Source organism: Lissotriton helveticus, chromosome 3_1 (assembly GCF_964261635.1).
Source record: "Lissotriton helveticus chromosome 3_1, aLisHel1.1, whole genome shotgun sequence".
Taxonomy (NCBI): domain Eukaryota; kingdom Metazoa; phylum Chordata; class Amphibia; order Caudata; family Salamandridae; genus Lissotriton; species Lissotriton helveticus.
Genome location: NC_136061.1, coordinates 963696138 through 963723099, shown reverse-complemented (window position 1 = coordinate 963723099; position 26962 = coordinate 963696138). Strand labels below are relative to the sequence as shown.

General features: G+C 46.0%; 1 protein-coding gene across 1 annotated transcript in view; it reads right to left on the bottom strand.

The window, feature by feature from the left end:
• DRC11 (dynein regulatory complex subunit 11) overlaps positions 1 to 26962 on the bottom strand; it is a 951413-nt gene that overhangs the window by 213025 nt on the left and 711426 nt on the right. The window contains exons 12-13 of the mRNA XM_078681371.1: positions 12869 to 12933; positions 11782 to 11864 (exon numbers count right to left, since the gene is read on the bottom strand). Of these exons, the coding sequence (XP_078537497.1) occupies positions 11782 to 11864; positions 12869 to 12933 (148 nt within the window). The remainder of the gene's footprint in view (positions 1 to 11781; positions 11865 to 12868; positions 12934 to 26962) is intronic.

The window sequence follows — 26962 nt, the reverse complement described above, 5'->3', positions numbered from 1 at the left end:
CTGAGGGCAGGGCTTAAAGCCGACAAGAAAAACTGCAGAAGCATTTAGAAAATGCCTGTTCCTCCCATTCCTGAGAACTTGGGGAAGCTCTTGGATAAAGTGCCGGTGACACTATGAAAAACAAGCATTTACAATGCAATGGTCTTGACATTATTTAAGGTAGAGCTAATGGCATTGCTCATGATTTTTTTTTTTTAAATCATAAATAAATGGCATTGTCATTTACATTGCCAATGGCTTAATCGTTAAATAAATGGCATTGTCATTTACAATGCCAATAGTTTAATCGCTCACAAATGCATGACCTATTGCATTTACACCCACACAGAGTCACCCAAAAAGCCACCCACACACACATAGAGAGCCACCCACACAATGCCACACACACACAGAGCCCCACACACACACAGAGCCCCCCACACACAGAGCCCCACCCCCCACACACACAGAGCCCCCCCACACACACAGAGCCCCACACACACACACAGAGCCCCCCCACACACACAGAGCCCCCACACACACACAGCCCACCCCCACACACAGCCCACCCCCCACACACACAGAGCCCCCACACACAGTCCCCCCACACACAGAGCCCCCACACACACAGAGCCCCCCCACATACACAGAGCCCCCCCACACACACAGCCCCCCACACACAGAGCCCCCACACACACCCAGAGCCCCCACACACCCAGAGCCCCCACACACACCCAGAGCCACACACACACCCAGAGCCACACACACACCCAGAGCCACACACACACCCAGAGCCACATACACACACAGGAGAGCAAGCACAGCGAGGGAGCAGGGAAGCAAGCAGTTTCACAGACTGGTGTCCGACGATAGACAGCATGCCTCACGAACAAAGAAGTGCGAGAGCCCAGGCCTTGGAGGAGACTGCGTTCTTCACTGCAGTCACACAGGAAAAGCTGAGCGGAGCGCAAGGTGGTTGCGAGGAACGGGCTATGCAGGGAAGGGACAACTGCTTCCTCGTCTGATTGAATTCTTAAAAGAGGGGTGTGCATATTTTCCCAAAAACTGGCAGGTTCCATATTGTGTCCATCTCACCTGTCACCGAGTTGATGTTGTTCGATCCAATGCCTGTTGGCATCCATCATGAACTGGACTGTTAGGGAAGTTATTGTATAGTAAGTGTCGTTCTTTTCAGAGCGCGGAAAGCCTCGGATTTAATCTAGGACCAGATAAGGGCACGTTTTCAGTGAGGCATATTTCAGAGGGCTCGAGTGCAAGCAGGGGGTACAGTCTCCGTGCCAGAGTACAAGCACGGGGCTGGAAGGCCACAGACGTGCTACCAACGTCAGTCACCACAGCACAGGTCTCTCCCAGAAGACACTGACTTGGTAGAAGGGGCTTATCTGGCCACTGACAAGGAAAAAAGAAGCAGGTTAGAAATGCACCCGCCCTGAGGGGTTACAGCGTCAATAAACACCTGCTCACTGCTCAAGGTAGTCTGCACTCTCCTGGAGCGGGCACTGAGGAGGGTATACACAGTCAGGAAACTGCACCGAGTGCAAACTGTCAGAGTATACCAGCCGTTTCCTGGTAATAGTTACTCTACTTTTGAGAGAAAGGGATCCGTCTATTGTCCCTCTCTGCGGACTGCTGCTTGTGTAGGCAGGGCAGCAGAATGGCATGTCGAATTCTTAGCACCCATAAACCGAAGGAATTGGTCACAACTGAGTAGGACTTTGAAGTGCGTCGGTGTTGAAGTGTAGGGTGCGGGTCGGGCATATTAATTTCCTTATTCACGCAAACTCGTTGAGAGACATCATGTGACCCTTTCTCGCAGAGTCCGGTAGCCGGAGGCCCCTCGGTTGGAGCCGCGGTGCCGACCAGAGCTCAGATTTGAATAAAAGAAGAGACTCGTCAGCGCGCACGGTCGTGGTTTCTAATCCTGGTCCTCCCCTCCCGGAGAACGCACTCTTCCCTTCCGTGCACATCAAACAGCTTTACGACTCCCCTCTGCCAGGATCTCACAGAACAACAAGAGAAATGTCACCGAGCCCGAGCTGCTCGACCCCGCTCTTTCAAGCCGTCGCCGCCCCCACGGCAGAAGAGCAACCCCGGGAGAAGGGCCCATCCACAAGTGGCCATTCACGCCTAGCGCACCTAGCTCTGAAAAGTAGGGAACCAACGCCATGTGGCCAGGAGCTGAAGCCGTAGGCCTCTGCCTCAGTTGAGTAGGTCTCAGGCCATTCGTCTTTGGTGCAGTTCTGACCGTAGGTGCCATGCCTCTCACTTCCTACGGCATACCAGTGATACCTTGAACGCACACTGCATTAGGGACGAACAATTAATTATTATTATTATTTATTATTCACTGATGGGATGAACGAATATGTGAATAGTAGTAACAAGGGATAGTTACCTCATGTCCAACGCTGCTCTCCTGGTTTTACCGAGCAGCAAAATGGCGGCCGCAAAGCTCCGAAAATTTCGGAATCGGGGGCGTGTTTTTGGCGTTCTGAGTGACGGATGACGTCACAGGGTGAAAGAACGCCAAAAACACGCCCCCGAATCCGAAAGATAACGGGCTTGAACTGAGTGATGCCCCTCCCATCCAATGGCTGGCCTCCGTTTAGGGAGCCAGCCAATGGAAGAGAGAGGCGGGTTCAAGCCCCCATACTAAAAATCATGAAATCTCCCACCGGAGACTGCGCTTGCGCAGCCTTCGGTCCTCGACCTAACAAGAACTGGCCAACCAAATCGGTTGTGTCTTTATTATATCGATGCAGACGTATATTCTTTCCCAATGTTTGTTTGATTTGGTACAGTTTCATTTTTAGGAGCATACCAAAAACCATTCAGAGCTGGCTGCTGGTACATACATGTGCACTCAAAGGCTGTCGAATTTGAATGGTCTTTGCCATAAAACATTTTTTTTAAAAACACACTTGTGTGCTCACATCATTTGCATTCAACAGTGGAAATCTTTGAATATTTTTTCTAAAGATGGCTGCCCACTGATATTGGCTTTACTAATGCAATTATACACTGACTGGCAAGGCCAATATTGGTAGATAGGGAGACGAACTGATGGACAGGGATCGAGGTGGAAAGAGAGGTTTTGCGGAGAGAGAAAGCAGAGAGAGAAAGAGTGCCTTAGAGTACAGGAGAAGCAAGGGATGAAAGAGCGAAATAGTGCAGTGACTAGCAGAAAGAGAGGGTGGGTGGGTGGCAGGGAAAGCAGCGTTAAGCAGAGGGAGAAAAAATAGCCTCTCATGCGTTGGAATGCAAGGACTCCATGGTGGACGGAAGCACACGTACACAGGCGATAGAATGAGGTGAGCGGCCTAATCGCCTCTAGGTTTATCCAGTGCTTGAAATGGAAAAATAGAAGTGCAGGTACTCTGGACCAGAGTACCTGCTTGTTTCTGAGACGCGCTGGTACTCCCCAATAATTAAAAGTATTATGTTTTCCTTGAGAAGTGCAGGTACTCTCCCTCTCAAAATAAAAAAGTGCCAGTACTCAGTACCGGGCCATTTAAAGCACTGGGTTTATCGGAGATGCGACTGACAATGTCTCAAGATAATGGCAGGAAGAGGAAAACTCACAAAAAGTCACTGGTTGAAGAGGTGTCCCAAAGGTTAAACAACCTTGACCCGCATCTATCACCCTGCATGTTGTTACAACGCGGTCGTTACAATGACGTGTTGTAACAACGCATACCATTACCCCACAAGTCGTAACAACGACTTGCAGAGGGGGGAGAAGGTGTTGGATTTAAAATCCAACACCTTCCCTACTGTCTGCACAGACTGGAGTTGGGATAGTAAATTACACTATTCCAACATCCAGCACACCCCTCCGCAAGTTGTTGTTACGACTTGCGGGGTAATGGTATGTGTTGTTTCAACGCGGTCGTTGTAACAACCGAGTTGTAACAACATGCAGGGTAGCGGGATGCAGAGTCAAGAGGCATTTTCGTCCCAAAGTCCTCTCTAAGTACACGTACAAATGTTACATATCATAGGTCTCTAAACGAAAGACAACTAAATCTGTCTGTAGATGAGACCTAAAGAGGAAATGACATTTTGACTCCCTCAGTTCTTACAGAACTTAAGCGTCACTTCCAAAAGTGAGTCTCTGACGAGGCTGAGGATAACCCCAGACAATTGTTGAAATCTATCAGACTTTTAAAGGTAGATACACTTATGTCTAAAGCCAATCCACCTCAGATCTCGATAATGCTATATGAATTAGCTCATAATTTACTGAACAACAAAAACCTTGGAAATGCTCACTGAAAATGAGGGGTGTGTCTATATTTTGGATTTAAATTGAAAGGTCAACAACGAGTAAGTGGACACGGGGAACTTCGGGTGAAACTTTCGCGATCAGCATAACACTGAAAATGTTTGTGTTACCTTTCCACAAGCTTCAGTACTCTCAAAGTATGTGAGCTTCACCACGATTAAGAGGGCAAGCAAGACCAAACACGTCTGTGATGGTTCAACGTCTTTCCGAAATACCTTGGGCTGACAGCATTTCATTTAAAGCGGAACTGCTTTTTGACACATAGTTCTATGATACAGCTTGCAGCCATTGAAGCGCAGAGAAGCGGGTGGTCCTTGTGAGCATACATACCAATGTCACTGATCCCGTCTCAATTCTAAAGTGTAAACTATTGTAAAATGGCCTAGGGAGCATGGGGAATATCGCTCTTCTATTCCATGATACAATGGATTTTCTTTTTCTTTATACCTGCTGTAAAATCCCCTTTTACCTGCTGTAATGCTAATAAAAGTGGAGGATGCAATGGCTATTTTGCTTTTACATCGTTCCCCAATTGGTGGCAGCTTTTGATTCCTTAGGAACTACGTTAGGGAAGGGTTTGGAGGCTCATGTGTCAGATGTGCATTCAGTAGCATCGCTAAGCTCCTATGGATTTACATATATATTTACACAGGATGTTTAGATAGCGCCATAAGCTCACAGATCGCTTCAGGGCGGCGGGAATGCATCGTGTGGATGCCACGGAAACGGTAAAGGCTCTGGGTGGAAAGGAGTTCTGTCAGGTTTACTTAGGGGATGTCAGACGGTTTACTTACAGTCAGCTGTGACTCGGGCACACAGTCTCCATGAATGCAACAAGAGCATGTGTTGAACCTTCCTTTGTCCTCAAGGACCTGCGACTCCAACAAGGGCTCGGAATTCTTCCCAGGACCCCTGACAGAACTCCAGACTGGTGTAAGGCGGCAGCAAGTCCATCACAACCAAGGGTATGTGTTGGGGTGTGTGCAGTCTTTATTATGCAAGCATAGCCTTGCAGAGTTTCCATTCATTAGCCTATGTGTACGATGTGGTGCTTTGTGCTTCTGCTATGGTCATGCATATTGACTGTTTCATGTGAAGTGATTGATCGCTTTCACACCACCTCATTCAGCTACAGAAGCGCTTTTACATTTCTGCTTACGATTTCTATCTCACTGTTTTAAATTGAACTTGCCTGTCAGAATTGTAGAGGTCCTTACCTTAGTTTTTATCTTTGCATCGCACACAAGGTTTTCAATTTAGCCATTGCAGCAATTTTGATTTCTTTTTACGTCAGTGGTCCACCCCGAGCAGTCATCTGCAGCCTTTGCACCGATCTACTGACTTTCATGTGTGGATGCCAAAAGGAAGCCCACATGTGCTCGACCACGCTCAGTCCACCAGAAAATATAGCCGGTTTCAATACAAGGTCCCCATGCGGCTCTCGCTGAGGAATACCCAACTTTACTTTCTCTCCACATGATTGGGTTAGAGACTTTGGGATTGATAAATCCACCATCACACCTCTAGAAGACTAAAGCCAGTCAGCATTATCAGGGACATTCTCTTACAGTTGCTCCACTGATTGTAAGATCCCTCTCACAATATGTAATCATCTCAAGGCCCATTACCTGTTGGATGTCGCTCAGACCGGTTTCCATACTGATATGGGTACAGAGACTGCTCTCGTACCTCTTCTAGATGGCCTCAGAAGGAGCCTTGATGAGGGCTGCTCTATCGGGCTTATCCTATTAGAACTCTCTGTTGCCTTTGATACGATTGAACAATCCACCTTAATCAACTGTTTGGAAGCACTTGGGTTATCAAGCCTTCCCTTGCATGTTTTTCTTCATTCGGATCTGCTCGGTGTCAATCTCTGATTCTCTCTTCTTTTAGATGAGCATCCACTCAGGTTGGTGTTGGGTACCTGTAGATCATCACTATCACACATTCTGTTTAACATACATGAAGCCTCTTATTGACATCATAAGATCTTGGGACATGGAATGTGTATCCTAGGTAGATGACCTTATATTGACCCTGAGACTTTATCACCTCCCCAGAGGAGATGCAACAAATTCTTCACTTTTTCTTTCTAACCGTTCAATCTTGATGCCAAAATTAATGCGGACAAAACCAAAGTGTTCAGTTGCAGTGCTGATTCTCTCTCAAAAGCCTATTTCTAATCTATACACTGAGGTGCCCTCCCACCCCATCTGGTGGTCCTAGTCAAGAATCTTGGGTTCCATTTTGATACAAATTCAGAACCCTAAGGAAGATTCTTCCTTATATTAAACTCCAGTGGAAAGCTCTTGTCGTGGGCACAGCCATCTCATTTAGACTGGACTATGGAAATGTGTGGAATGGGGTGCTCTCAGCAAAATCTATCAACAGATTTCAACTTCTCCAAAATAATGCTTTGAGACCAGTCTTCCGCCTGCAGAATTTTGGCCGTATAACAGCTGCTTGTCGTAGGCTACACTGGAAAGAAATATTGAAATGAAATCCCTGTGCATAGTTTGTTGTGCTCTATACAGCGAGGAGCTCATTTCTGTCAATCTTGGATTTCTCCCTATTTTTCTGTGGACCCTTTTCGCTCTACCTCTTGCCATGTGGCCATGATTTCTTGCACCTGGGAGGATGGGACTTTTTGGTATTGGCACCCAAACTCTGGAATAAATTACTGAAGCACATCCGATTCCATTTGCAGAGACTTGAAAGCACATCATTCCCTTTCACCAATGGTCATGGCTATAATCACATGTTCTCTGAGCCAGTCATAATGCCAAGATGCCTTTGGGGTGGACGTTGCGCTGATGAACAACCTATTCATTCATTCATTGTGCACTGATATACTTTTCTCTCACAAGTGTCAGTTGTAACTTGTAAGCATGTTGTATGACCAGCCATACCTTGCTTGGCGTTTTCTCCCAAGAACTCTGAAACCATCTCATACTGACAACTCTCGAGTGTTTGCATTCACGTTGTGAGCCTGGTTATGCTTTTCCTCATTGGTGACTCAACACAAATTAAACATGTGCAAGATTTTCATACGAAACCTCAACTCGTAAGGAATTTTGCTACTTTTGAATATTTTTCATTGTTTTTGTAAGACGTTCATGAGAAGAAAACTGTGATTTCCAAGGGCTGACAAGGGATTGCCTTGACTGCAGGGCTATGTTTCCTTTGAATCTAAACCCCAACACGAGGAGCTGGTTAAAGTAAATATCCCAAGAGTGGGGTGTCGTTCCTTACTTTAAATGACCATCAAACTCAATTGTAGGTCTGACTACAGTTAGAGTTAGCTGTCTGTTAGACCTTATGTCACCACTATTACATTATATATAACGTAACATGCATCCATGAGGGACTTTAGCTCAGTCCCCTTCAGCAGTTGGATTCCGTAGGTAAGTCTCCTTTAAGCCTTGGCCTGCTGCTGGTCCGTCAGGTTTTGGGACCAGCCCATGGCATTTATATTTCTGACATTTACAGGTTCCATGGGTGAAAGCAAGAAAGTAGTTTGTCTTTGCCATACTAGCTGCATGCATAGAAATATTCTCTCCATCGCTAGCTTGACTTCTTTACGAGGCCAGGAGGACAGAGACATTGTTTTGGCCCCCAACAGACACTGGTACTGACTAAGTCACTGCATCCGAGCGTCACAGCTTGTGCAAACAGTGGAGGTGGATGAGCCAATAAATTAAAGGGGAGAGCTGAGCTTGTGCACGAGCTGGACCGAAAATGTTTGCTATGTAAATCATGCAACAAACATCATGTAAAATATGATAAAGTATCTTCAAAATTCTAATAATAAAAAAAAATGTCTTTAGCACTGAGAAGTACTTTATTAAAAGTGATCATTTTTAAACATGAACCATTAGTGAACTAAGAGGCAAAGCAATTGTCATGTAAACCCTGTACTTGCTAAGATTATTAAAGATTAACAGTCCTTATGTTAAGGATTTGTTTTTACCTTTTTGTGCACCTATTTTCAGTTTTATATAGCATGAACATGACCAGATGGTATTGAGGGCTTTACATAGAAACTCGTTACATTACACAAGATCGTCATTCACTGCTTATAGGGATGGGGAGATGCAGGGATTTGCTCAGAATCACAGGACGTTGAGCCAACCTTGATACTCGAACCTGGTTCCCCAGGTCCAAAGTCGACAGCTCTGGCCCGAGCCACATTCAGGCTAATGGGACGGAAGCAGGCAGAAGCCATATGAAAGCTCGGCTCGTTATGGGTTTGAGGTTCCAACAGGACCATGAACTGAGCCACAGCAAGGATTTGGCTCGATCCTAGCTCGAGCTTTCAGTGGCTCGTCCACTTCTAGCAAACAGAGACTGAAGGGACCAGTGTCTGTGGAACTTTTGCGAGCTTGAATGCCGAGAGCCATCCCGGCTGTTTTCTTATGACAAGCCTCACCGAGCACGATATCTGGGGCATCATTTTGTTGATCCACTTATTTCATCAGCTCTCTGAATATGGCAGTTATATTTTACCACTCTACTAATGATTACCTTGCTTCAGTTATGCGTAAATTTACTGCAGCCATAATTTATGACCTTATATACTGATTAATACTCGTATAAGGGCTCCAATCAGTGTGTTATATGAACTGGCTTTCTGTTGACCTAATTGCCGTCTTGTTTTTCATTCACTTTAGAAGCGATGGGGAGGTTGTCATCTCTTCCTTCAGAAGCTCGGAATGGCTCCGCCCAGCAGGGGTATCACTATCATGACTGGTCCCTTAGATCCCTTTTCAAGTCAGTGCCCACCAGAGCTTTTTTTTTTAGACAGCTGCAGCCGAGGCCACATTTCACCCCAGTTTTAGCATGCAATGCAACTCGTGCCATGGCAGCCTATACATAACAGCTGAAGATGAATAAATATTGTGCAATTTCAATGAAGGGATGGAAAACACAGCCGGTGACACCCTGGGTGGGATTTGAACATATGACCTAAAATATCATCCGAGAGATTAACCGCTGTGCTGTTGGGAAGGTTTTTATGTGTTGTACTCAAAACATCAGGGACCATATCGATGGTTGGCATTTCTGGCACAGTTCATAGCCAAGCGCATGTTTTATGCACCTGCAGGATGTAAAGTGAATTTATTTAACCCAATATTTCTTTGAGTTTGTGCTTTGTTTTCAGATGCTACAGGTTGGCAAGAGTGGGCAAGGGGTGTCAGTTTCTGTTTCTCTGCTGTTCTCCTTGTAAATTATGCACTAACGCAGAGACTATTGGGTTATATGCAGTGCTTTAAACGGAAATCAAGAATGCAGGTACTCACTCTCTAGCATACCTGTTTGCTCTTGAGAAGTGCCGGTGCTCTCCCATTGAATGTACTGCAGCAGTGCTGAGAAGTGCAGGTACTCTACCTTTCAAATTAAAGAAGTACAGGTACTCAGTACCGGGCAGTACATGCCCATTTAATGCACAGGTTACATGACTTCATATTACAGGGCGACGGTGCATTAAACAGGTGCTCAGCTCTGCGCTGCACCAGAAGAACCCATCATTATTCGGTTGGGTCTGTTAGCAGTCCACAGCGTGATTACACTGCTCGCAAATGATCTGTCACCTTTTGTGTCATCGGGTGACACAGATGAAACTCGCTATTCGACCTTTTTCTTGGCAAGGCAGATCTCCACTTGAATCAAGAGAAGAAGTGACTACCAGTGACACCTGAGTCTTGTGTGCTTTTGGATGCTGATAGGTCCCTGGTAAGGATGACCCTCATCCCTGATCCTCATCAAGATGCTCGGCTGGGCATATAGCACTTGAGTTTAGTGATTGGCTGGCTCCATACAGCATCATGACATTATAATTTTCATTATCAAGCTGGGCAGATGGGGGGTCTCCCGGAAGGCAGACAACAGTGACACAACCCATAGATTGCTACTAAGAGAACAGACCACCAGTCTCTGGTTTGACCTCACCAGGCCAGGCAGGAGCTCTAGAGCTCCAGATAAACATGGGTGAATCTTTACTTCTATGGTTTTGTCACTATGTGTGTTTTGTGTGTGCCTGTATGTATAATTCTCTGTTTAAGTCTCCTTTTATGTGACCCTATGTGTGGTGTTTTCCTTGTGTTTATGTGTATTTTCGTGTGGTTTGCCAACGGATCTGGCATTAATGAGCCAGCTCGTGCAAATACAGGGATGTAATTGCTATTTCCGGGCATTGGCACAACAAAGCAGACTTCCCAACTCACACAGTACTTACACACTCAAGGCTCAGAAGAGGAAGTTGTGCTTAGTCTCCAGTACTCACCTATGTACACTACAAAAGAAAGACTTCAAACCAAATTGGTCACTCCTCTCCAATATTGTGAAGTGCCGGCTGAAGTGCAGGCTGTGTGGCTATAACCTTGAAACTTTCCCGCACTTACTCTGCTGTTGCCTGTCACTACTGCATTCTAGGCACACATTACTAAAGGCACTCTTTTCAACCTATGGCATAAGGATTTGCAGGGACTCTACGACCTAGATTTTTACTACCATGGTCCCTTCGGAACTGGCAAGAATTGGCAAATACTTCAAGCAGTCGCGGCCGGCATGACTCGCGGCTGAGAGAGCGGGGGGTCAAGCGGGGAGGGGGTCGTGCGAGGAGGGGGGGTAATTTAATTTAAAAAAATTAAAAATTAAACGTTCCTTCGCCTCTGGTCCTGCGTCGCGTTTCCTGCTCTCTCTCTGCTCACAGGAAGCAGAAGCAGGCAGCCTCCCTCTCCTCCCCTAAGCCAATCACAACGCTGCAATGGCAGCACTGTGATTGACTAGGATGCCGTCCAAACAGGCGTCTATGGGGAGGCCGTTTTCTCCATGCAGGTTGCATGCAACCTGCATGGAGAAAACGGGAGAGTGCTCATGACTGGTTTGGTTGACCCTGGGGCCGACCAAACAGTCAGCGCCCATAACATTGGGCTAGCCACTCCTCCCCGCCTCGCCCACCAGCCCGCCCTCAACCAAACCCTTCTTCTGCTCTCTCGCAGTGCGAGAAGCAGAAACGTAAAATGGTATTTATACCATTTTAAGTTTCTTCTTCTCACACTGTGAGAAAGCAGTGGGGAGACGCTTCTCCGCCCACGTAGAGGAGCCGCCCCTGTCTTCAAGGCAGTCCAGCACCTGCTAAAAAAAAGCAACTAAGTGCAGCGATGACTGCCGATTATGAAAACGCACCATGCACCCGGCTTATTTGCAACAGATTTTAAACAATTACATGTTCTTGAATGTAATGACTGCTGATTTTGAAATATGCATTTTATTCTTTTGATACCACAAGCTTGTGAAGGTTACATGGCTCACAAAGATCTATTTATCCCAACGCACTGTGCACTTTGACTTAATTGCAATTGACTTTAAATTAACACACTTACATCAGTATAACTATAACTGACTTTAAATCACCTATCCTATTTTTTACTTTCAATGTTCTATATTGTCAAGGTTTTAATTACTCATACAATAAATGTATTACTACTGCTCACCTATGTATTCGGACAGCCTCACATCCTGAGGCCTGACAAGCAGGCCTTCCTCCACCAGCTCCTTGTACAGGGAATCAATGGTCCTGCGGATCAAACACAGGGACAAGAGTCGGTGACTGTGGCTTATCTTACCGTCCCGCTTATCTTACAGTCCCCCAATAGGGGCCTAGTGGTCCCAAGGGGATAAATGGATCCAGATGCGCTGTCTACATGAAAGGGGTTCCAGCCCTGAGCTCTAGCGTCATCATAGAGGGGGCCAAAGAACTGAGAATAATAATCTAGCCATGCACAACTCCACCTGTCTGCTCCTTCACCATCAAAGACATCCTTCTGTTACTAGCTTTCCCATAAAGAAGAGACTTATCACACCGCTAGGCCCCGCCCCTCTGCACGAAATAACAAGCAAGCTTGACTGTCTCTTAGGGGTCGCGTGACTGGTCCCTTCCTGTCAAGGCACAGACAAACTTAACAATGACATCACAATAACTCGAGGGCAAAAATGTAACACCCTCAGTTCATAAAGATCTACTTTCAGCATATTTTATCTTTCTCTGTCTGTATGGTATGGTTTATGTCTAGATGAGGATATTGTGCTCTGCACAGACGCTAGCCACAGAGAAAGGCATCTGGAGTTATTGTAATGTAAAGTAAAATGGCCAAGCCCAGCACAGTGGTGTCCAACACTACAGCAGAGGTAGAAGGGCAGGATCCCCAATTGAATCTTGGGATAGCCGCTATGTAAATTATTTGGGTTTACATTTGTCATGTCTGCATTTAACTTACCTGGATAACTTAAAAGTCTGGCAAGGAGTGGCCCGCCCTCTTGGACCTAACTTGGACACCACTGGCGGTCAAAACTGCTCCATGAGGGGTGAGGTTGGGCTGGATGTTATATTGTTGATCTTCTGTGCCAGGACACACAGGAGTTAGAAATTATACCACTCTCTCGGGAACAGGCTATAGCCCCGGCGGATACCCGTGTAAAGCATTTCCATGCCATTTTATTAAGGCTTTCTATTAATACCCACAAGCTAATTCTTTTCCCTGACCTCTTGCTTGGATGCAAAATGAATAACTTCTCAATTACCTGTCTGCAGTCAGATCTTTTTCCTTCTTTTTCTTCTTTCCGCCTTTTTTTCCTTTCTTCTTTTTCTGGGAATCAGAGACATAGTGCTGTTAATACTTTAGTGGCAGTTATAGGTAAAACACATGAGCACAGCATGCATGTCAGAAAGCCTCCAGGCCGCTTTACGTGAGTTCGCGCATGAACTGAGCTGAAATCCCAGGTTTGTGAAGGTGACATACTCAAGTCTAAAAATAATAATGAAAATAGCTTAGGGGCCAGATCACACCCTTGTCTTACTTTCTTCATGATAGGAATGCATTATGTCAGTTCACCATTACTGCCCCATCTGACCGAGGCATAATTTCCCTCATGGTGCCTCACTATGACGTTAAAAAGGGAAGATGGAACTCCCATGGACCCAAGTATGCCCCATAGGAGAGATCTTGTAACAAGATCAAATGCTGCTTTAAATCCAATCATTTTAAGCCAGATAGACATCTATACTACTATTATAAAGAGAGAACATGCACCTTTAAGCCAGGTAAACTCGGGAACCACAGCGCCAATCCACACACCCGATACATTGTAGAAATTGTCAGGGTGTGCAGATGGACATAGGCTATAAAAAATAAAAAATAAACGTACATTTAAAAAAATAACTTTAAAAAAAAAGTAGTGCCCTGAAAGTAGCGCCGGCCGCGACGCTGCTCTGGCCGCGACGTAGCGCGTGCGTGATGACGAGGAGGAGCGGCGGCCGGCGGACATGGAGCGGCGGTGAAGTGAGGAGCGCGGGCGCGTCATGGCGAAGAGGAGCGGGGGTGAAGTGAACATCGCGGGAAGGAGCGGCAGCACAGGTAAAGTAAAGGCTCAGGGCGGGAGGGAGTCGGGCGGGAGGGGGTGTGCACAGAGGGACAGGCGGGAGGAGTCGGGGTGGGAGGGAGTCGGGGCGGGAGGGGGTGTGCACAGAGGGACAGGTGGGAGGAGACTGGGCGGGAGGGAGTCGGGGCGGGAGGGGGTGTACCGCCCCCAGCCCCCTTTCTGCCCCAGGCAACGCTGGGGCGGGCTGCTAGTATACAATAAAATGTAACCAATCAGCCTATGGTACAAGCCTCTGGTGAATGTGGGTGATCTTTGTGGTTAGACAAGTATCTCCCATTCCAGGTGCTCAGGCCATGGTACAAAGTTAAAGAAGCGAATTGACCGATTGCGACGTGTAGGGAACACATAAGCCAAAGTCGATAGTAGGAATACACCTTTGTTCCTCCTCGTCATCTGTTATTAGTTTCATTTATTCAGGGGCACGAAGGTTAAAATGAAACTCCCCACCACCCCCTTCCCCCGATTGAGGCTGGGACTCCTAGTGCCCCCTTTGGATAAATAAATTGCCACTCAAATATGTTGCGCTCACCCAGCCTTGAACACCAAGTGCAGACCCACTGCAAGCCTTTTATGCCGGTTTTCATCCAGAGCAGAATTTCCAGGCCACTCGCATTGAGGGCCCAGCAGGTTACAGAGGAGCTCGATGTCTGTGTCCATTCAAACTATAGTGCCACTCTCTCTGTACATTCGGTTTCTAAGCAGCGAGATGGCCAATTGTGCTCAGGCCCGGACTGGCCGTTGCGGGCACCGGGCAATCCCCCGGTGCGCCGCAAGGGTGGGGGCCGGTTTTGGGCCCTGGGGGCCGTTTTTGTTACAGGTCCGTTTTTGCAGCATAGCTGCAAAATCGTCCCTGTAACAAAATCGGCCAAAAACCGGCCCGGCAAAGAGCTTGGTCGCACCCCCAGAGGGCCGGCCGAGCACTTTACCAGGGCCGGTTTTGGTTCTCAGTCCGGCCCTGATTGTGCTCCATTCCCTTTCTGTTCTTAGTTATATCGGGAAAGAGCTCTTCTGGAGGAGGTCGGGAAAGGTGGAGGAGGGTTTAGTTTCCCTGCACATTGTGAATCTAATGGATGTATGACGTTATAACGCATACTTTTACAACGCCTACCTTTACAACGAAATTTTTACAACGCAAAAACTATTACAACGCATACATTTACAACGCAATTTTTTACAACGCATATACTTTTACAACGCATACCATTACAACGTAAGTATTGGTAAGTATATAATTATTTTTTTAATGTAATATAAGTAAAATTAATATAATTTAATTTAATTTCATTTCATTTAATTAATTTATTTTAAAAAAAATGTTTACCCTGTACCCCTGTACCCCAAAAAACCAAAACTGACCCTTAACCCTAAAAATACCCCTTTACCCAAAAACCCAAAACTGAACCTGAACCCTAAAAATACCCCTTTACCCAAAAACCCAAAACTGACCCTGAACCCTAAAAATACCCTATTACCCAAAAACCCAAAACTAACCCTGAACCCTAAAAATACCCCTTTATCCAAAAACCCAAAACTGACCCTGAACCCTAAAAATACCCCTTTACCCAAAAACCCAAAACTGACCCTGAACCCTAAAAATACCCCTTTACCCAAAAACCCAAAACTGACCCTGAACCCTAAAAATACCCCTTTACCTAAAAACCCAAAACTGACCCTGAACCTTAAAAATACCCCTTTACCCAAAAACCCAAAACTGACCCTGAACCCTAAAAATACCCTTTTACCCAAAAACCCAAAACTGACCCTGAACCCTAAAAATACCCCTTTACCCAAAAACCCAAAACTGACCCTGAACCCTAAAAATACCCTTTTACCCAAAAACCCAAAACTGACCCTGAACCCTAGAAATACCCTTTTACCCAAAAACCCAAAACTGACCCTGAACCCTAAAAATACCCCTTTACCCAAAAACCCAAAACTGACCCTGAACCCTAAAAATACCCCTTTACCCAAAAACCCAAAACTGACCCTGAACCCTAAAAATACCCCTTTCCCCAAAAACCCAAAACTGACCCTGAACCCTAAAAATACCCCTTTACCCAAAAAACCAAAACTGACCCTGAACCCTAAAAATACCCCTTTACCCAAAAACCCAAAACTGACCCTGAACCCTAAAAATACCCTTTTACCCAAAACCCCAAAACTGACCCTGAACCCTAAAAGTACCCCTTTACCCAAAATACCAAACATATAACATTTTAAATATAATTATATACTTACCAATACTTACGTTGTAATGGTATGCGTTGTAAAAGTATCTGCGTTGTAAAAACATGCGTTGTAAATGTATGCGTTGTAATAGTTTTTGCGTTGTAAAAGTTTCGTTGTAATGGTAGTGCGTTGTAAAAGTTACGTTGTAAACGTTACATACCGAATCTAATGTGTCCTCTTTCTGCTACTTGTGTCCAATCTCTTGGAGTGAGGGGGGGGGGGCAAGTGGGTGGAGAGAGTGATAGTCTGTCTTGGTAGAGTACAGGGGAGTAGCTTCAGGGCAGGTGTTTGGGGTCTTACACCCCCCTAATAAATGTATTTTCTGGTGAACAATTGGGGAGAGGTGCTTTCAATTGGGTGTAATGAGGTGTCTGTCGGATTTCACCACAGATTTGTGCATGAACACTCTCTCCTCTCTGTTTTGAAAGTCCTAAAAAATATATTTTACAAAATATTGTGGGGTAGATTGAGAAGCCCTTGTGCCACTTTCGCGTCCTTTTTAAATGGGAAAATTGACGCAAAAGTGGCGGAAGGGCCTCATTAATCTGACGCTCACACACCCCAATCTTAATGACCAAGCTCCGCACCTGGTAGAATAAGGGAACCCTTGGCCTGATGGGGAGCAGAAAGGCGTCTTCTCTCTCCTCCTGCCCAACACCCCCCATGGTCCACCCACCCCTCATACCTCTTTGCTGCGTCACAGACGGCAGCAGCTGTTTGGAAGATTCCGCATCGGGTAAGTAGGAGCCGGAGTGCGACAATGCGTGTCTGCTCAGAGACAAGACAGACTCTATGCCCTGACCTCCCTCTGGGTCAGAGGTGGCAGTAAAGCCGAGGACTCCCCGACAGGCCGGTGCCTCTCACTCGCCCTTACGGAGCTGGGACACAGTCTGCCCTATGTCAGGTGTGCGTGACACGCGACCGCTCTGGAGCAGACCTCCAGGCCCTCAGAGGTGCTCAGTCACCTGCCAGGAACCGCCAATGGGCCCTTTCTTTCTATGCCTCAATCATTCAACGCATCCTACAGGTTACAGACCTGTCAGGCGCTGGCTTCTATTTTTACCCCATCTTCTCTAACGCCCCTGTCTAACAGCGCGGGTTCTGCAAGTAGTGTGTATTCATGCATCCTGGCACAGAAAACCTAACAGCACTTGACTCAGTGGGAAAAGCACTTTAGAGTCGGGGGAGTTCCTCATAGTTCCTCATAGGGATCGGTGTAACCTTCCTGTCATCATTCGGAGTCAAAATGCCTGTTCCCCCTGCTCTGCTGCAGAGCTCACAGAAGCTTGAAAATAGTTCTTCTCCCTAGGTGATTTCCACACGCTGTCGCAATGCGGAGTTGAAAGGAAAGGAAACCTTCCTGACCTTCTCGAAATTCTCAGGAAATCTCGTGAATTAATGAAGATTTAAATTGTTGCAAAATATAACTATTTTCGCACAAATGTGTGAAAATTCAAGTAACCACAAGCCAACCTGATGAGGAAAAATCTGCATATATTTCTCATTTAAAACAAAAAAACTGTCAAAAAAAAAGGTAATCTGGCAGAGAAAAAATCTGCATACATTTCAATCATGGCTGGATTTGATTAGAATCAAGATTAAGGTAATAAGATCTTATTTAGAGTTTAGTTAATGCAGGACACACCTGTGGTACACCTGGCTACATCCTTTAAATAGGCTGGCACACGGCCTGACTGGGAACCCAAAGCTGCCCTGGCAATTTGGTGGACCAGTCCCCAGGGTTGGGGATGCGCAAGTGTGTACTGCTGCCTTTGTTACTGGAGGCCGATATTGCAGTGCGGTGCAACAGCGGGCCCCAGTAACAATACCAGCCGCCGCTGCTGAAAAACCAGCCCCCACTCTGCCAACCTCCCGGGAAAATGGCCTATGCCCACTATCTCTATTTGGCAGAGCACCCATAGCTGGGAAGATTCCCACTTAGGGATTCTTTCTGAGTTTTTCAGCTTTGTATCTCCACAGGAGATGCTAGATTGAGTAAATTCAAGTAGTACAGGGTGCAAGTAGACACCTGGTAAAACCCAGTGCTGTACCTCACATTTTGCACCTGCTGACCACAGAATTGTATGTGGGAATTGGCCCAAACATGGTTTTTTTAAAGCTAAAATTTAATGTAAATTAATTTTACATATAAATGTAGAACAAAATGCAAAATGTTACATCACCATTAACTTAATATTGAATTAAATAATATTTCATCAATTTAAAAGTGCATACACTGATTTATTACGCATTAAAAATGACAAAAGGTTGTGTATAGAATTAACTTGAATCATTTATTTTTTTATAAATTGAAGTTTTAGTTATGTTTACATTTAAAAAGATGATTCAAATACTTAACCATTTATAATAATATTTATGTTTAATTATATTAAAAAATGTAACATTAAAAACGATCTGTCTATTTATCTATCTATCTGTTTTTTTGCTATTTTTACCTTTGTTCTACCGAGTAGCTGCGGTTCCACTCAAGGGGTAGACTCACAAAACAATTATTTAATGGCCAAGTAGGTAAGGATGACGGGCACTCTTGGGGTGCTTATATATACATACTTACATACTTGGAGGGGGGAGGCGAGGAGGCCCCCACTGCAGCCGCCACCGCCAGGAGTCAATCTTTGCTGCCTACAGCGCCGCCGCCCCGGGACTACATCTCCCGGCAGCCTCAGCGGCGGCGCTGCACTCTGACAGCACGAGAGCGCCAGGAGGCGCCTTAAAGCAGCGCTCTGCTCGGCGGAGCGCGGGGGAGACTTACATACTTGGAGGGGGGAGGCGAGGAGGCCCCCACCGCAGCCGCCACCGCCACCGCCAGGAGTCAATCTTTGCTGCCTACAGCGCCGCCGTCTCGGGACTACATCTCCCGGCAGCCTCAGCGGCGGCGCTGCACTCTGACAGCACGAGAGCGCCAGGAGGCGCCTTAAAGCAGCGCTCTGCTCGGCGGAGCGTGGGGGAGACTTACATACTTGGAGGGGGGAGGCGAGGAGGCCCCCACTGCAGCCGCCACCGCCAGGAGTCAATCTTTGCTGCCTACAGCGCCGCCGCCCCGGGACTACATCTCCCGGCAGCCTCAGCGGCGGCGCTGCACTCTGACAGCATGACAGCGCCAGGAGGCGCCTTAAAGCAGCGCTCTGCTCGGCGGAGCGCGGGGGAGACTTACATACTTGGAGGGGGGAGGCGAGGAGGCCCCCACTGCAGCCGCCACTGCCAGGAGTCAATCTTTGCTGCCTACAGCGCCGCCGCCCCGGGACTACATCTCCCGGCAGCCTCAGCGGCGGCGCTGCACTCTGACAGCACGAGAGCGCCAGGAGGCGCCTTAAAGCAGCGCTCTGCTCCGATCCGCGGGACGCCGGGCGAAGCCCGGGCAAAGGGCGGGCCCTCTGTGGCCCTCAGGGGACCCAAGGAGGACGGGACGGGCCACCCCATTTGACTCTATTACTGGAGGAGGTATTGTGATGTTTCAATTTTATTGACTTTATTGACTATTTTGGCGATCCCATTACAATCATAGACATCATGTCCATTTGGGAAGAGCTCAACGCCCTGTGTGGCACAAAGTACGTCCCTGATGCAATAACCTCCCCTACTGCGGGCACTTACTGTGTTATTTCTAATGGCTCACCACGGGACCTAGCTCCTCCTGTAAATAAAGACCAAAATCAAGTAAACGCTTCGCCCCTGGGTCTCAACATTAGAGAGAAGCATGCCAGCGAAATTGACAATGGGAACTATGCAAGTACACAAAATCTGTGCACCAGCGCAATATCATCTCCCTCTAACCTAAAAGCATCAATGGAGGACCAGGCCACGGGCAAATTAGACGACCCTGTCTTGTCCCCCCAATTGACTTTATTGGCCCATATTGAGCAACTGTTGTTAGCTGTCGTCTCACCCTTGGTCATAAAAATCAACGATTTGGGGGAAAGGCTGATCAGCATTGAGGAAGTAATCAAAAAGTATCCCCCTCCAATTAATACAATGGCTATATCTGTCTGCCCTAACCCTCCCATCGTCCCCGAAAAGCATAAGTCTGGTATCTGTAAGAACGGTGAAACTCAAATACAGCCTCCCTGTATACCTACCCCAACAGGCCCCAAAGTAATTTTAAAACCTGCGTTAAAAACTTATATAGTGGCTAGACCCGCTCCGGTAAGAATTCCACGTATCAACTTACCTCCCGAAGCCGCCCCATATGTGTCTGTCCTCTCTGGGATCCCTGCCCTCAGCCAGGGTACACACGAATCCCAGCAGGACCTGCTAAATAAGGTCATTTTCTGGCTACAAAACAATAGACCTTTGCCACCTGAGCTAGATGGTGGTATCCTGAGTGTCAGGAGGGTGGGGTGGTTAGGCACGTTGCCCAAAGACATCGCTGGGGACCTGGTGCTAATTAAATTTAAAAACAGGAATGTCGTCCCCTATTTACGATTTTGCCCCCCCAAAGAAAGACTTGGCACTATTCGCATTTGGGATCTGTACGATTTTTACCCGAGCTCCCCACATATTCCGTCACATAGAACTAACCTTTTAGCCTTTAACGGTTTTGAACTTTTGTCCAAACATTTTATTTTTAAGACCCCACCACTAAGTGGCCACTCATAAGTTTGAGCTAAACTGACAGGGTAAGATGTATTTGATAAGTATATTACTGATAGAGGTTTGCCTAATGCTCTTCCCCAGTATGTATGTATGACTTTTTGTTTTAGAGTTGTTTTACCGATAATGAAACCCTTGCTTATTGATTAGCTGATTCGTTATACCTATTTAATATTGTTTTATTAACTTTGTAATGAAATGTTACGGTGTTTATTTATGTATTGTTGATGCTTTTATGATTTTTAAACTAAAATCGAATAAAGCTTATCTGAAATAGCTGAAATACATTCATTTTATGGATTTCAAACCCCCTATGATTTTCTTTGGAATGGTATTGCATTATTAGTGGTTGGCCGTGTGTTGTGCTGGACTTACTACTGCTCTGTTTTGGCTGTAGTAATATACTTGTATATTTGTCTCTATCTCCTGTTCAAGGGGTGGAGGCACATAATAAAAAAAATTACGTATCATTGCTCTCTACTCCCTATTGCTGAGATGGATGGTGCCAAGGGCCTTGGCTTTCTTGTAACCATGTCAGCCCACCAATCTACTGCCGGTGTTGTAATCTACCGACCACCAGGACCGCCTGGAAAATTATTAGAGTCAATAGGTCATGCTATAGCCCCCATTGCTGCCAAATATAGGCATTGCCTGGTACTTGGTGACTTTAATATCCATATGGATCAGCTTGCTGAACCCGAGCCCTCCAGGCTCTGCGAGTCATTAGGTACTTTCAACTTGGTCCCTTATGTCTTCCTACCTACTCATGGGAAAGGTCACATTTTAGACCAGAGCTTTTCAACGACCACCATAGAAATAGAGGTGCCTCTCCTCATAATATGGTCGGATCTCTTCTTGCTCACTAGTTTTGTCCAAGGATTTTATTAGACCGCAATCATGCTGCAAGTCCCTTCCTTACAGTTTTAGGCCTTTCAATCAGCTCACTGCAGAGGCACTGGACAGTGCACTCAAGCTACACCCTATTCCCTCTAGTGGATCACTGGAGAGCGACGTAATGTTTCTGGAGCACTGGCTACAGCTCCGCTCTCTGGAGCTAGCACCACCGACGACCAGGGTAGCTAAAGCCAGAAGGGCCTCGGCACCATGGTTTACGGAGGCCCTCCGCAAATGTAAAAGTGCATGCAAATGCCTTGAGAGAGCTCGGCGGAAGAATTTTAACCAATCTGACAAAGCCACTTAAAGAATTTTAACCCCTGTGATGGAAAGAAACATTTCCTATCGACAAAAATTGAGCAGAGGGGGTAGCAAGAGTAAGGAACTGTTTAAAATCGTTAAAGACTTTACTTCCCCTAATACAATGGACAGTCCTTTCACCCCTATCAGTGACTGGACCAATTGCCTAGCTCACTATTTTTATGATAAGATTAAAACTATCCAAGACTCTTTTAATGTGTTGCCCCCAGCACAGGGAGAACATCCAGATGTTCCCCCCAGAATGAATCCTAATTTAGGAACGTCTCTCTTACAGTTCCCCCCTATCTCGCTGGCGAAATCCCTCGAGATAATGAAGGCTCTTAAATACGACTCTCTCGCAGGCCTTTGTCCAGCCAAAGTACTGGTGTCAATCGCTGAAGGGATTAACCCGCCGGTCAATCGGGTTCTAAACACCTCTCTATCTGAGGGGCTAATGCCTGAGAGCTGGAAACATGCAAGAATTTTTCCGCTCCTAAAAAAGCCCACAGCAATCTCATTGCTGCCTTTCTTTTCCAAGGTCTTGGAGAAATATGGAAACACAGTTACTACGGAATATGTGGAAGCTAACATCCGAGTCAGTCAGGGTTCAGAACAAACTTCAGTACCGAAATGGCCCTACTTGAAGTCTCTGAAACTATAAAAACTACCTTGGATAGCGAGGGCAATGCAGTTCTGGTGCTGTTAGACCTTTCTGCGGCCTTCGATACCATGCCCCATGATTAACTCCTGAATAGACTTCGGGAATTCGGCATTGGTGGCCCGGTTCCTAAATGGTATACTCTTTTTTAAGCGGCCGTAGGCAAACAGTATGGATTCCCTTTTTCGGCCCCCATCATCCCCATGAAAGTTGGGGTTCCCCAGGGCTCGATTTTGAGCCTGTCCCTTTTTAATGTGTGTTTGGCTCCCCTTGCTGTTCTAGCGGAGGAACATGGTGCAAAAATCATGTCCTGCACCGATGACACGATGTCTGTTCACCTGTGAGAATGACTCCACGTTCAGAGGGAGCGAGATTAACACCTGCCTGATGGAGGTGTTCTCGTGGCTTAGAGGAAACCAATTAAAGTGTAACCTCGAAAAGTCAGAGATCATTTTCTTCGGCTCCAATCCTTGCGAGGCATGGCATCAGTGGTGGCCTCAGGACATGTCCCCCCACGTGGCCTCAATAACGGTCGTAAAACAACTTTTGCTTTAAGCTGGATACAGACATGTCCATGAAGACTCAAATCAAAACTGTGGCTGGCACCTGCTTTGGGCTTCTAAAGATGCTCAAGAATTTCCTCCCCCTACTCTCTGTCTCCCTCAGGAAGACGGTAGTCCAGGCCCAGATCATATCAAGACTAGACTATGCTAATGTCCTATACTTGGGTCTACCAGATTTTCTACTAGGTTGCCTGCAAATGATCCAAAATTTGGCTGCAAGAGCCATTCTTATGGTTGGCCCCAGGGCACATACGACTCCACACTTAAGAGCGCTGCACTGGCTCCCGGTACGCAAGAGGGTCCCCTTTAAGATTTTGTCTTACCAGTTAAGGCCTTTTACGACCCTGGGGCACCTTATATTACTTATATTAGGAAAAGGATACTACAGTACGCCCCTCAGCGGACGCTAAGGTCCTCTACTCAACCCATCCCTAAGTTCTCGCACATGGGGGGCCACTCTTTTCAAGTGGTGGCATCTCGACTATGGAACAGTCTGCCACTTGCTCTTAGACAGATAACGGACCTCCTTGTCTTTAGGAGGAAATTAAAAACCTTGCTATTCCAACAGTAGTATATGCTATCTGCATCGAGGACATTCTCCCTGTCATGTGGTCTTCAGTGCCGGGATACTCCGTGGAGTAGCCGCGCGCTTTACAAGTAGTTACATTACATTACATAAGTCTATACTTTTGATTAACTATACTCTCATAGATGAAGGATAGCCAAAAATAGTAGTGTTACTCAAAAGTGTATGAGTAAACGTACTCATGCAATTTACTCACAGGTGCAAGTTACTTTTGTGAATAGCCTTCTGTGTGTTTACAGTCCGCTGCGCTCTGAGTCGTTGCACTGAACTCTGTGTGCATGGAGCATAATCTGTGTGTGGATGCAGTGCACTGTCTCTGTGTAGATGCACTGTTCTGTGTGCTGTGGTTTAAATATCCGCATTCGTTGTTTGTGCTGTGTGCTTTTTACCGTGCCTATGAAATGTGCTATGTGTTACACAAAGGGGGGTTAAACCCATGTAGTCACGGGGACCTGGGTGCTATGTGATACATATATAAGAGGGGGGGTCCCCGTAAAAAGAGTGTATGCCAGTGGGCCACACTAGAACATGATTACTAATTAATCAAACAATAAACAATGACATTTCAATTGGTAATAAAGTTTTATTACCAAAAAACAAGCGACAAAAATATCAGTGATAATACAAAAATTCAATATTGTCAAAGCCCCAAAGGGGGGGAGGGAAGGAAAGGAAAGGAATACTAGGGAGGAAGGTAATACAGATAATAAACACAGTATAAGTGACCTGATTATTACAAGGTTAAATGACACTATACAAAAAATACAATATGAAGGCAGAAATACGGCCAAATACGAACAAATAACAAATAGTCCAAAATATATCCGGCACGTATGATGAATCAAATTAATAAGGATAGTGTCCGGTATATCAACATAAAACAGTCGACGTTTCGACCCCTATTAACAGGCTGAATGTAGTCCTTTCACGGGGTCTTCATCAGGACGTCACACGGGGAGGGGGGAAGGGGGGGCCAACTGTGGGAAAAGATATTGCGACTTTAATACATGGTAAAGACGGGAATTAATCTCAAAGTCTAAACCTAATAATTGATTCGAAACACATACAACAAAAATAAATTACCATGGGGTACGGCCTGTAGGGGCTCTGTACACTGGATTGGCGCCACGCTGGTAAGTCGCGGTCGGTCAATAACGGTGGAAAGCTCCACTACAGAGGAGAAAGGCTACAGTTAAAACTGTACATTAACATAAGTCACAGTACTAAGATGGTGAAACGAAAGCTCCATTTCCTTCTCAAAGTACTTGGAGTGTCCACAAGAGCAGAACAACATGCCTTGTTCCCGCTCTTATAATTATGATAAATGATGGTTAATTTACCTCGGTACTCTGGCGAATATGGTACACCAGGGAACAGCGTGTTTAGCACATATATTAAAATATGGCCACTCGGGCGAGCTGGAAAGAGTAAGTGAATAAACTCACATTACTGAACAATGTTAGCCACAAAGATTAAAAAAATTGAGTGAGTGTTAATGGACTTACGAGAAAACTAATGGGGGACAAACTTATCTTGAATACATCAAAGGTCTCCCTCACCGGGATGGTGTGGAGAGCCGAGAAATTGTTGACAGAAGAGCGGATTGGCGTGTATTTTCAGGGACACAACTCGCTGTGGTAAAATTAAAAAGAGCTAGAGTCTGTATTTGCAACCCGTCAACCACAATGTGCAATGACGTGCAAGGGCTCTTACTTACAGAAATACTTTTGTGGCAAGCCGGAAATCCGTCTGGGGAAAGAGCCGATAATAACTGCAAGGCTCAACAGAAAGGCGAAAATACTTCGCAGGGTTCGTTTTCACCTTTTTCCTAAATAGCGGAAAAAACGGTTATCTCCTTAACTAAAAGGAGAGAGAGAGAGAGACGGCAAAGCCACCCGTCAGATGTTTACTTACATCAACTCGGCCGGTATGCAGGCTACAAGGATCCGCACCGCACAGCGTCTGCAGGGATCCGGACAGCAACTCCGCCAGACCACAATGCGGAGTTAGTGGGCGGGGCCAATTGGTATTGGTTCCATTGAAATGGAAGAGATACTCAAGGTTGCAAACGGGAAGGGCTGATTAATGGCGGTGATATGACAACAAATTATTATTTTGCAGTACCATTGGATAAAAATACTAATAATACACCAAAGTCACCAAACAGTTCTAATAAATAGATCGGCTGGGGGTCGCGTAACTAATGCAAGTCACGTGTGTGAGGCAAATTAATCATTCCTAAAAACACAGATTGCCAAATGTTGCAAGTGGTGCTTCTCTCGCACAGGAGGAAGTAGACCACTTCTTAAATAGATTTCAGACTATATGTTGAAGGAAATCTTTGAAAAATGAGAAATCTAGCACATAGGTGATTGCAGGCCCATTCGACCAAAATTCCGTGCGTGAGAGATGCACCCATTGATTCCCGTTTACTTAATTACTGTGCTGTTGTTCCACCTGTATTTTGGTAATCTGTAATTTGGAATTTATGCCTCTGGAATTTTGGTCGAATGGGCCTGCAATCACCTATGTGCTAGATTTCTCATTTTTCAAAGATTTCCTTCAACATATAGTCTGAAATCTATTTAAGAAGTGGTCTACTTCCTCCTGTGCGAGAGAAGCACCACTTGCAACATTTGGCAATCTGTGTTTTTAGGAATGATTAATTTGCCTCACACACGTGACTTGCATTAGTTACGCGACCCCCAGCCGATCTATTTATTAGAACTGTTTGGTGACTTTGGTGTATTATTAGTATTTTTATCCAATGGTACTGCAAAATAATAATTTGTTGTCATATCACCGCCATTAATCAGCCCTTCCCGTTTGCAACCTTGAGTATCTCTTCCATTTCAATGGAACCAATACCAATTGGCCCCGCCCACTAACTCCGCATTGTGGTCTGGCGGAGTTGCTGTCCGGATCCCTGCAGACGCTGTGCGGTGCGGATCCTTGTAGCCTGCATACCGGCCGAGTTGATGTAAGTAAACATCTGACGGGTGGCTTTGCCGTCTCTCTCTCTCTCTCCTTTTAGTTAAGGAGATAACCGTTTTTTCCGCTATTTAGGAAAAAGGTGAAAACGAACCCTGCGAAGTATTTTCGCCTTTCTGTTGAGCCTTGCAGTTATTATCGGCTCTTTCCCCAGACGGATTTCCGGCTTGCCACAAAAGTATTTCTGTAAGTAAGAGCCCTTGCACGTCATTGCACATTGTGGTTGACGGGTTGCAAATACAGACTCTAGCTCTTTTTAATTTTACCACAGCGAGTTGTGTCCCTGAAAATACACGCCAATCCGCTCTTCTGTCAACAATTTCTCGGCTCTCCACACCATCCCGGTGAGGGAGACCTTTGATGTATTCAAGATAAGTTTGTCCCCCATTAGTTTTCTCGTAAGT